General features: G+C 36.0%; 1 protein-coding gene across 1 annotated transcript in view; it reads right to left on the bottom strand.

Annotated features, from left to right (window-relative positions):
* The window catches only part of LOC142329258 (homeobox protein araucan-like), a 496,188-nt gene that overhangs the window by 328,488 nt on the left and 154,580 nt on the right, over positions 1-13,120 (bottom strand). The window contains exon 2 of the mRNA XM_075373678.1: positions 157-210. Coding sequence (XP_075229793.1) covers positions 157-210 — 54 coding nt within the window. The remainder of the gene's footprint in view (positions 1-156; positions 211-13,120) is intronic.

The following is a 13,120-nucleotide window of genomic DNA, read 5'->3' as shown; positions in this document are numbered from 1 at the left end:
AATACTAGAATTTCACCAAAGATTTTTCTTCTAAAAGTAATTATTTAATTCTTTTTGTAATAAACAGCCATTTTTATGAAATCATATTATATGTACAGCAATGACAAATCATTGGGATTTTATTTAAAACATAAAAATAAAGAGTTTTTTACTCACCGACTCCGGATAGTAGCTTGAATTTTGATTTGGGTTCCCTATATAATTCGAATCCTAAAAACAAAAACACAAAACAAAAAATTATTTATTATTTATTTTATTTTTAAATATATCTTAAATTTAATAGATATTTTATTTTTATTTTCCCACAGCCCAGGGGAGTGTCCTTTACTCTAACAGGCCTCCACGTCTCGGTCTGCCGGTCGGATCTCACTTTGCCGCCTCAAACCCTCAGAGTAAGCTTCACCAGGCTTGGCTATGCCGTCCCTGAGTCCCCACTCCAAAAGCCAAGACTCGGTCTTTATGCCAATGCCTCTAACGGGGAAATTCCAAATGGGGCATCCCCGCCGGGACTCGGTCTTTTTCGCTCGGGGTTGCGAGAGTCCCCGTGCATCATCGCTACTGCCCACTCGTGCAAGCACGTACGAACGGCAGCTCCACAGAGGGCTATCCCTCATCCCCAACACCCATTCTTCTCCTGAAGAACCGTCACCATCAACCCCGCAATGGTATCAAAACTCTTGGAGCTCCGCAATATGGTGACGATGATGTTCTCCACGCTGAGTGGTCCGGTAATTGCCGAGCAAGCTAGGCGGTATACATCCCACTGCGGGCACCAGAACACCACGTGTTCTGCTCAGGCTGGCCCACGGCTTTAAATCCGCGATAAGGCGGTATTTCCACCAGTCCTGGGTGGACTTATCCCACCTAGCTTGCCAATCATTGCGTTTCAGACGAGGGGTCTCAAGACAGAGCCCTGGGGCACCCCACGCGTAGACCGGAAGCACGCGTATTTCGTTATCCCCCAGCCAATATACAAGTCGCCGATCGTCGAGGTAATCCTGTACTATCCTCCTCAGGTAGCCACTAACGCCCAACCTCCTCAGCGCTGGGAAGATAGACTCCCAGGTGAGGGAATTGAATGCGTTCCACACATCGAGAAATATTATGATTGATATAAGCCTGGTCCATCAGGTACCGGACACCGCCTCATCTATTTACATTAGTGCGCTGACAAAATCAACCGTAGACCTTCCCAACGAGGCAGTGATGGGGGATCACTGCCTCGTTGGGTTCTGATATCATAACTATATCCACTGCCTCACGCTGGACCACTTCCCAGCAGAGGTCCATAGCTCGTCTACTTTGGTTGGAGTTAAATTTCAGGAACCTCATTTTGTAATCGGACACCCCTTAGCCCGGTGGCCCTCCGTACCACACAGCGCGCATATATTGCTCCTTCGCAATGCTCCCTTCTGCATTGCGAAGGGATGCAGAAGGGCTGTGTATCACTTGTGGGCGGCGACAAGTGATACAGACCCGTCCTATCCGAACCCAAGCACTGCGATGCTACGTGTTCCACTCCCCAACACATGAAATCTGTCCCAACCTCTCTGATATAGGCGCGGCAGTGAACCCACACTATCTTAATTCGTTCGTCCGTCAACCTCTTCGCCGCACGTTGGCTTGTGATAACTGTAGCGTTTTTAGTTTGGCCATACGCCGGGCGCGCTAACGTGATCCTAAAAACCTCTGCATCTCCTACTACTTTCGTCACTGCAGACTGTATTTCTTGGTCAGAGGTCTCGAGCTCGATGTCCTGTACGTAGTCAACCGCCCTACTACCTCCTCTTGACTTATAATAACTTGCAGGCTGGTAGCTTTACTCTGCAGAGTGCTCTTCAACTCCTCCGCCTTCTGAACCCCTTTGACTCTGATGCACAGCTCCTCATTAACTCCTTTCCTTATTGACAAAACCTCACCGGCCTCCCCTGCGATAGAGTCTCTTTCACAACTCACCATTCTTCGCAACAAGTCGGTGTAGGTCTTTCCGGCCGTTTTCACCACAATATTGCGACTTTCAGCAACTGCTGGAGTGGACCTCGCGATCCACGGTGCCGTAGTCCGCTGGGAATCAGTGGTCTGCGGGGGGAAGAACAGGAGCCTGACCTGGTGTTCTGTCTTTCCAAACACATATAATGATAAGACTAACGATTATCAAAACATAAAAGATAAAAGATTGACATGGCCACAATTTTGAGATTAATGAATATTTTTTTTTAAAACTTTTTACCAAGTAAATTCTTTAATTCCTCAATCTGATCTTGAGATATAAAATTTTCTGTAAAAAAAAAACATAATGACGGAATTATAGCAAAAAAAATCTATATTTGTATATAAGACATTTTTTACACATTTTGATACATAGAATCCGAAAATAAATAGCCATGATCACTTTCTTGTTACACTCTATATAAGTTAATAAATTGGTAAATAATTTTTTTTATTTTCTTAGTAGTATAATATCGTATGCTAATGGTCTTACAACGCATTCATCCGACATTGCCGGTGTTCTTTGGTGATTGGGTTTCAATTAATCACACATCTCAGGAACGGTCGACCTGAGACTGTACAAGACCACACTTCATCATTTACATTCATACATATCATCCTCATTCACCGTCTGAAGTAGTACTTAACGGTGGTTTCGGAGGTTAAACAGAAAAAAAGAAGAAATCTTTTATTTTAGTCATTATCTAAACAATAAATTAACAAATAAGGAATTGTTTGATATGTTAATATAAGGATAAACAAAGGAACTGTTCCAGTATTTACCCGGATGGATCAAGAAAAACAGTGGTAAAACATAGATCAAAGTAGCACTCACAATTAATTACAAAATAAAAAAAAGCTGACAGCTGTGGGTTGTTTCTGAGCTTACACACTTATACATACACAACTTGATTTAAAATATTTATAATTTTATTTAAATATAATATTTTTTGATTTTTTTAATTCAATTATTCTAACTAAAGTGCGCGCGCATACCGTATTTAATTCGGGGGGATGTGGTGGTACTAGTGGAGACGTTGGCACTAACTAAACTAATGTAATTTCACAACTTACATAGAACAAATTTTGCTTGTACAATGAGCAGACTATACAACGAGGCTTAACACACTAGATACCGAGTCAACCGGGCGATCGAGTTCGAGACCCAGCCAGACTGAGTTACTCTTTTAAATTTTAGATATTATTTAATTCTACCACTCACCTTTTTTTTTTTTTTTCCCCTACTCTCCCCGACTGGATATCCATTTAAGTATACTCAGTCGGGGAGAGTGTCCTTTTACTCTAAGGGAGCGTCCCCCGCCCGCCGACAGGTTAGCTCCCCCAGTCTCGGATCTTTAATTTTATTTTATTCGCCTGCCTCTAATCCCCTGCTTCGGAGACGGGGTATGGCTACGCCACCTCCCATCCCCTCTGCAGGGAACCGGGTCTCGGTCATTATGCCTTTGCCTCTAATCAGCGGCACCGACCCCACTAAGCGCCGAGGCACCCGCAGGAGCGGCACCGCCAACCGGGACTCGGTCTTTTATTTGTCCCACACTCCCCAGGAGTTCCCCCCTTCTCAGGAACCCGCACACCACGGCGTACGGGCCCTCCACGGAGGGGAGGGCCCTTCTACCACTCACCTTTTTTTTTTTTTTTTTTCTCAGCTCCCTTGGGGCGGACCGACTTGTTGGTATTACGCCGCCCAGGGGAGTGTCTTTAAACTCAAATAGGCCTCCCCACCTACCGGCTATATACCGGCAAGGCAGGTCGGCCTACCGGTTAGCTCTTTTTGAGAGTTCTTTATCAATATTGCCCCCTTGGGGCCCAAAGGGCAATACTAATACACCACGCCAGACCCAGTTCGCCGCGACGCGGTACCGGGTCCCTTCAGTATTCAGTGTGCTGTTGCCTGACTGTTACCCGTGGAGTCCTTGGTGGCTCATCAGTGCCAACACACCGCAGCATGCTGGACCTCACCAGCAAGGCTGTCCACCCAGTCCTATTCTAGCCAACACCTTGTCTTCTCTCATCGGAGTATTTCTGTAGAACAACTTGTCTAACAAAACTAGCAAAATTATTCCAGTTTGACTCGCTTCTTAGCATGTAGTCTATTGTTGTCTCTGGAGTTATACCTGTGAGTGCCTTACTATGTCTAAGTGTGTCCCACCTATTGCACTCAAAAAAGGTGTGCTCAGCATCATCTATCTCGTTGCAGTAGTTGCAAATTGGCTCTTCTCTCTTGCCTATTTTGTGCAGGTAGTTATTGAAGGAACCATGTCCTGTAAAAAAACTGCGATAGGTGATGATCAACCTCACCAAATCTTCTCGACAACCATGGCTTGATGTTGGGGATGAGGGTTCTTGTCCATCGACCCACAGCTTCCTGCGACCATCTTTCCTGCCAGATATTATAAACGGCATCCCTGACCTCTTGTTCTGGCTTGCCTTGTGCCCTCTCCACCCTCTTTTTTGCGATTAGGTCAATAGGAGGTGTACCCGATAACACGCACAGGGCGGCATAGGACACTGTCCTGTATGCGGACACAACACCTAGAAGCACACACCTGTGCGTCCTCGCCAGTCTCTCTTTGTTGCGCCTGATGGCGATAGAGCGCCACCAGGCCGGAACGGCATACATAAGCGAAGACACGACGGTGGTCGCCAGTAAACGGCGCTTTGAGGCCCGAGGGGCATTCTGCGATGACATAATGATGTTTAGACTTTTTATCATCCTTTCGGCCTTGTTGCATACATTGACTATGTGCTCGGTGTATCTACCGTTTTTCTGGAGGATAACTCCTAAGTACTTGATGTTATTCGCTTCTTCTATAGCATGACCGTTGATGGAAATATTGAACGGTTCTAGCACTCTTCTACCCGTAAAGGCAATACACCGGCATTTTTCCGTAGACAGTTGCAGACCCCTGGACCTCAACCACTCCTGTATAGTGTCGATGGCCGCATACACCCTCTCCCGCACCTCCAAGACCGTCCTTCCCTCTACGAGGACTGCAAGGTCATCTGCATAAGCCAGCACCTGGACGCCGACAGGAAACTCCTTCTGAAGGAGTTCATCTATAGGAGTTCTGAAGGCGTTCTACCACTCACCTATGACGTGACAACATAACAGTCGAATACAACAGCATTTTTTGTGGTGGAGTGCAATTTTTAAAAACTTTTTTTGCAAATAATGTTATTTTTTAATCGTTAACAAATATGTCTATGAAAAATATGACCTTAATTAGGTGAAATCCCGAGATACTGAGGGTGATCTTGCTCTACAGCCTCACCTCCTTGAGGTTTTAAATTGAAAATTTAATGACATCATGCCCGGTATGTAAAAGTAATCTGACCAAGTTTGGTCAAAATTGGTCCAGTAGTTCTGGAGATATAAGGTGATTTACAGGCCAAAACCAAACACACGTACATACGAACATTAACATCCGGAAAAATTCTATCCGGTTTTTTGCATTCCTTCGGTGTCAAAAAGTAAAGATCCGGTGAAAAACGTATTTGCCGAAATTGAACCGATTACAATAATTTCCTTTCTAGAAATGTAGCTCTGCTATAGCGCTATCTCGACGGGAAAGTAAAAGTCAAATTAAGAATTTAAAATGTAAAATAACATGTTATAATATTCAAGTAAATACAATTAAGATTGTTAACATGCAAAATAAATAACAATTCAGGTGTTAATTATATAATTGAGCACAAATTTATCAGTACGTTAAACGGAGATACAGAAAAATAATATTAATTTTTTTTTTTTTTTTTTTTTTTTTTTTAATTAATGTTATCTAAAAATCTTTATCGATAAAATAATATTATTTATTCTAAAAGAAAAACTTTTATTTCAAATAAATTCGTGAGATCTTTTAAATAGTTGAATATTTTATGAAAAAGTCACAACGGAATATAGTCCTTTCTTAACGACCACCTTTCTTTCGGCCACCTTTCTTAACGAAAGATGGCCGAAATGTGCTGAATTACATGAAATCAATTCTGTAGAATTGTTTAACCTGACCGAATTTTAACCTTTTTCTTTTTTTTTTACCTGTTTAGCCTCCAGGAATTACCGTTTCAGTAATTACTTCAGAGGATGAATGATGATATATATGAGTGTAAATGAAGTGTAGTTTTGTACAGTCTCAGTTCGACCATACCTGAGATGTGTGGTTAATTGAAACCCAACCACCAAAGAACAATAACATATAGCCGTGCGAGTCCGACACCTCCCCACCAGTGGGAGGTACGGAAATGGTATTTCTCCGCAACATCGATAATAATAATTAAAAAAAAAAACTACCAAGGAATACCGGTATCCACGATCTAGTATTCAAATCTGTATAAAAGTAACTTTACTAGGACTTAACGCTGGAACTCTCGACTTCCAAATAGAATTCTAACCTGGTTTAACGGAGGTGAACTCGTCATCGCAAATCAGTTGATTTCAAAGTTGACAGTTATAAGGTTCAAATCCTAGTAAAGGCAGTTTTTTTATACGGATTTGAATACTAGATCGTGGATACCGATGTTCTTTGGTGACTGGGTTTCAATCAACCACACATTTCAGGAATGGTCAACCTAAGACTGTATAAAACTTATACATATTGTCCTCATTCATCCTCTGAAGTAATACCTTACGGTAGTTCTGTAGGCTAAACAGAAAAAGGAAGAAGGCTTATTGGAAGTGAATATTATTAATAAAATTAACTGATTAGTCCTTAACAAATGTTCTAATTTCATAGATAAAACATACGGATAAGTTAAAATTTTTGAATTGTTAAATATAAGTCTATATGATTGTATGAAATAATATGTTTTATGCGTAAAGAATTACCTTATTCCAAAAAAAGTTTGATTTTTTAAAATAAAAAAAATTAAGATTTTAATTAATAATTTTTATGTAGTAATACGAATAAACTGTACACGGTAATTCGTTGGGATACTTTTGAGTAGTGAAAGAATTATAAGTATCTGAAATACCCAAGTTATATACTAGACCAACTTTAATAAACAAAACTAAACAAAGGTACATTTAATTAAATTTAATATCATAAAATTAAATATTCAAGGTAATTAAAATACCAGTTATTCTTTTGTATGCACAAGATGCCTGTATTCGTGGAAGCAACATGTTGTATTTGTATAACACCCAAGGGTACAGAGCTTAATCTAAAGCAATAAGAACTATACTTTATCGCTAAATAACCCCGTGTTCTTCGGGATACCAATCCTTATTTATTATCCATAAATTATTACAAAAGAATTTACTTCAAACGTTTTTTTTTTTAATTTTATTTTCTTTATTTCTTGGTATCTTCTGTTAAAAACTACCTTTAACAAATAAATCACAGTAATCTTTATTACTAAAAAGAAGATAGAACTTAAAGAAGATAGAAGATATTTTTTTGTCTTCAGTCATTTGACTGGTTTGATGCAGCTCTTCAAGATCCTTTATCTAGTGCTAGTCTTTTCAAAAAATGCGCTTCTAGAAAGTTCAAAAAATGTTTTCTATACAGATTGTAAATTTGTTGTATCCTGCTGTAAAATATTTTAATAAAATTATGGTTATCTTTAATGAATTAATACGAAAATATTTTTTCCCAAAGAGGGGTTTGGGTTTCCTTATAAATTTTATAAAGATAAATCATATTTAAGATTTCAATCATAGTTTATGATAGTTTGTTAATACAGGTTTTGTTTAAAACAAGGTTTATCTTCCTTACGTTATGAATATAAAACATAAACAGAAATTGAATTAATTTGTGTTATTTTAGTACGAAATGCAAATATATCAATAAGAGAGTTTACATAAAGAAATTTAAAAAACACACTTCATTTCAGATATAGCAAAAAGAAAAAATGAAAAGTTTTACGTAAAATAATGATTTATATATTTACTACTTTTAAAAGCAATTCTTTACTTATTAAAATTTATCGGCCGCCTTTTATACAAATGCATTTTTCCCCTAAACATATTACAAAGTTTCCTCAAACTCAATGATTTTTTTTTTTAAATCTAATGTGGGCACCATATGACTTGCTTGTACGCCTTTTAAATTACATTAAATTACATATGTTTTATTACATATGTTTTTATTTTATTTTTTATTTTTATTTTTTTTGTTATTATTGAATTATTATTTATTGAAATTTTTTTATTATCAGAAGTTAATAATTATTAATAAATCAATGTATTAAAATTAAAAAAAAGTTTAAAAAAAATGAAATCGGAATCGAACCGATTTGCCTTCCCATTATAAGATCCAAATATTTCATTAATTAAAATTTTATTGGATTATAAATCTGGAACAAATGAAAATAAGTACCTCTTATGATATATGGTTGAAAATATCTCAATTAGGGCTCATTGCTGCAGTTAAGAAAAAGTCCAAAATCCAATTACTTTTTGATTTTGGGTTTTTTTGGACACTTCTGGTCCAGTTGATTGAAATGAATTTGGGAGGTGTACAACCAGATGTTACAACAATCCTAAACCCAAAATTTCAACATTCTACGTTGCTAATCGTTTTTTAGTTATGCGAAATACATACGTCACGCCTAAACTACTCAAAATGGATTCAGGGATGATCAAAATGGATATTTCCGTTGAAATCTGAAAACCGAAATTTTTCGCGAATACAGTACTTTCGTACTTTATGCAAAGAAGTAAAAACTCACGAGATAACTCCTTTGATAATTCGTTTAATGTAAAGGAGCTACACAATAAGCGTTTTATCTCAGATTTTCCGAAATCTTTTAACATTCAAGACGAAAATTCTTAATGTGGTTTAAATCACAATTTATTTATATTTGTTCAAACCTTACTCTAGATTTCAATTGCATAGAATGTGATAATTAAAAAAATTTTTTTTGTATACAAATGTCCTCTGATGCATGTGTATTAAGTTTTTCTCGGTTACTTAGATTCAAGATGTTTGTAACAAAAATTATATGATGTACCAAGACAATTTAGAAATAAATCTTGTTCGTTTCTCGTGTTAGTTATTTAATACTGGACTTTTAAACCATACTTATTAATAAAGTGATTTCAATTTTTAATTTCAAGATATTTTTACACGAAATTTTAAGAAAATTAGTTGAAAAACTTAATGTAAAATAATAATTATACATATCCCAAACAGCAATAGAACTAGAATTATTATGGCTTCTTGTCAGAAAATTACCCGTCATAAAAACAATATTAGGCGTAAGTTAAATAAATTTAAAGGTTTCAGGATTCGTGGCAGGGGTCCTGCAAACCAAAGTCCGAGAAGAGAGGATTGATGGATGCTTCCACGTGGATCTTCTAGAGAGTACCGCAATACAAAGTCCTCAGACTGAGGCAGAAAAACATGACCGATGGGAGGGTCAGAGGATGAAAGACGGCTCTGCGGAGCCGTCGTTCGTCCGCGCATGCGTGGATGGGCGAAGGTAATGAGGTACGGAGACTCTGGATACCAATGGCCCAAAAGCACCTCCCGGGAACGTGCAATGCTTAATTGTGAACCCGACCTCGGGGGGGAGACTCGGTAAGATATGAGATTTGGTCGGTAGGGCGCAGGCACATATGTTCTATTAATAACATCTAGCGGAATCTGTTAGTGAGTCCGACACTCCGCCCGTAAATGGGGTTCCTCAGACTTATAGAAAAAAACGTTTTAACACCTAATATTATAACTACTTCCCATTGTAGGATTTTATAACTGAACTAAGTTAATTATATTGCATTAATAAATTATTTTATCACGTTTTAAAATTAAATTGGTATTAAAATATATATTTAATACCAAATTTTATTTTGTATATTTTATACAATATAAATAAATACAGATATACATATATAATGTGTTCTTTTTTCATATATATTTTTCTAGATAGAAAATATAAATGCTTAATTAAATGAAGCGTTGACTTCCGTTTCGTCTTTCATTGTTTTCGTCTTTTATCTAAAATCTTCTGATTTCAAATCCCGGTTAGCCTTCGTATATTTTTTTATATCGTAAATAAAAATTTCATATTAGATTAAAATATATTTAAATTAAATATAAAATATTTTATATTAAATTAAAATATATTTAGCCTTCAGTTTATGTGATAAAAATCACAATAAAAGAAAGTAATTACATGACGCAAAAAGTAGCTCTAAATAAAGCAGTTGGTGATAACCAAACAATACTACACATAATAATAATAAATGTAATCGAAAACGTAACAGTGTGAAATGACACATTCCTCATTTACATTTACTTTCCTGGCATCATAGCTAGACGAAGCTAGCAAGAGCTGTGCTGCGAGAAGGAAAGTATGGTAATCAGTCAAAAAACGGAGTATGGGTATTTTTCATTTCTAGACGTTTCATGATCCAAGAACCCCATAAAACAGTAAAATGGTGGGAGGTTAATGTTCGTATGTACGTATACACATATGTTGGCGTGTTTGAAGCTTAATAACGTTTGATTAAATAAACCGATTTTGATGAAATTTGGCACAGAGACTCTTGTGTATTTAGCAGTTTATTTATAAAATTTGGAGTCAAAATCTCTAGGAGTTGGGGTAGATAGTTACTTTGGAATCAATTTTCTCAACAATTTTCTAACGTTACCGTAATTTTCATTAAGCTCAATACATGCGTACATAACACACCGGGTTGGTCTAGAGGTGAACCCGTCTTCCCAAATCAGCTGATTTGGAAGTCGAGAGTTCCAGCGTTCAAGTCCTAGTAAAGCCAGTTACTTTCATACAGATTTGAATGCTAGATCGTAGATGCCGGTGTACTTTGGTGGTTGGGTTTAAATTAACCACACATCTCAGGAATGGTACAGACTGTACAAGACTACACTTCATTTACACTCATACATATCATTGTCATTCATCCTCTGAAGTAATACCTGAATGGTAATTCCAGGAGGCTAAACAAGAAAAGAAAGAAGAAGTATATGTGTACATGCTTATTTTACAATTTTTAACAAAATTTGCCCCCAAACCCAAAAAAAAATTTGCTCCCAAAAAAATGAAAAAAAATTTCTTTATTTATTGATATCCTTTAACCGAATTTTTTTAATGTATTCCTAGGCTTAGCAGCTGTGCAAGCGACCCAAAAAAGAAGATTTTAGGGGTAATATCGTGAGTATGAGAACCGATCAAAGTTTAAAAATATAGATATTTTTAAAATTGCTTAAATCTTTTTCATGAATGATTATTTTTTCACTAAACCATTGCCAAGGATTAAGATAACTTTGTTGTAAGCTCTTTTTTTTTGTAATGCGATAATTATTTGGCAACACTGCGCGTTTCTATAGAAACTGTTTACAGATTTAAAAGGTACTATAAGGTACGTTTTACACTATTATTCTCTAACTGTCAATTAATTCTACTAATGTCATAAAACCGCTTACAGATCACAGAAAATATATTAAGTAAATAAATAAATAATTTATTGATTATTTTCTTTTACATTTCTCTTTATTATAATTTTGTAAAAAATAAAATATGATTAGGATATTAGTTTCTGAAGTGGTTTTCTTATGCCAATAGAGCATAATTTTTCGGTGCTGATAATCATCAGCACCGAAAAAGTAAATATATTGAATCAAAAAGAAAGCAAAAAACTTAAAAATATCTATATAAATCCTTCCCCCCAATAGGAGAAGACACCGTATGTCTTCTACCACCACAACCTCTTAACGAGATTGTGGTGGTAGAAGAATTTTGTTATTTGGGAAGTAGAATTACTGAAGATGGTCGAAAGCAGGAGCGATATAAAAAGCCGAATAGCACAGCAAAACGAGCTTTCAGTCAGAAATATAATTTGCTTTCATCAAAAATTAATTTAAACGTCAGGAAAAAATTTTTGAAAGTATATGTTTGGAGCGTAGCTTTTATGGAAGTGAAACTTTGACGATCTAATTAATTCTTTTCTTCTTATAAGTACATGAGAAGAAAAGATTAGAAGCTTATGAAATGTGATGCAATAGGTGAACGTGATAAATGAAGAGGTGTTGCGGCAAATTGATGAAGAAAGAAGCCTTTGAAAAAATATAGTTAAAAGAAGAGACAGACTTATAAGCCAATATTAAGGCTGGAATATTGGAGGCTTAGGAATATCGGAGGGACAGGTAGATGGGAAAAATTGTGGAGGCAGACGACAACGTTAGGAATAATGATCCCCATTTGTCTTATTTTTGAGTTATTTATTCACTATTGTGTTTTGACGCAGATTCAGTCCCAAACGGGACACTTTGTAAATAATTTTGTTATTTTAACAGAATAAAAATAAATAATTTCTAAATAGCAGCAATATAAATTAAATAACTTCGTAAACCTGTTTCAATAGACCAAGCGTTTGAATTTTACAACCGTTGAAAAAGAACAGCTATAATTGGAAAAAGTTATTATTACACCAAATGAATTATGACAGAATATTTAGGTATTTAATTATGGAAAAGGGAATAACCAACTAGTAGTCATACATACACAAAAACAAAACATATTCTCACATATAATAATATATATATATATATATATAAATGTGTGTATTCCCAAACACACACACACACAATTTTGTTTCTAAATATGTAACATTCTGTACTGGCTGTTGGCGTCACCTTTCATGGCGCCACAACTAACTTCCTACATTATACCCTACTCTAGTAGCAATTTCTTAATTGGGGTTAGTAGATGGCATGGGATATCTGTTGTATGCAACAACTGACTATTCTCTTATTTTATTTTTGCGTTTAATTTTAGAATTTATTTAAATATTTCTGTTCGTTAATATTATCATATATCATTTTTATATTTATATTTAACCATTCTAAGGTTATATTTCGTGTTATTTTTTAATTAAATTTTAATACATTTTAGGTATTTCTCAGTAATAAAGCAATAAATTGTTTAAACTAACATTAAGAAGTAAATGAAAATTCTCAGATTTATATGTTATGTCTATACTTCATACATTTTTCACCTTAACAGAACTTCTCTGTAAATTGAAATCTACAGAAATTTAAAAAAATAAACAAGTATTAACATGTAGATAAATATAATCATTATTCTGCTGAGAAATAGAACCACAGCAAAAAGTGAGGATAAAGTGTATTGGGCTGCTAGACGTCGCGTAGCC

Source organism: Lycorma delicatula, chromosome 8, assembly GCF_047948215.1.
Source record: "Lycorma delicatula isolate Av1 chromosome 8, ASM4794821v1, whole genome shotgun sequence".
Classification (NCBI taxonomy): Eukaryota; Metazoa; Arthropoda; class Insecta; order Hemiptera; family Fulgoridae; genus Lycorma; species Lycorma delicatula.
The sequence above is the reverse complement of the archived record's forward strand: the minus strand, read 5'-3'. Positions and strand labels throughout refer to the sequence as shown.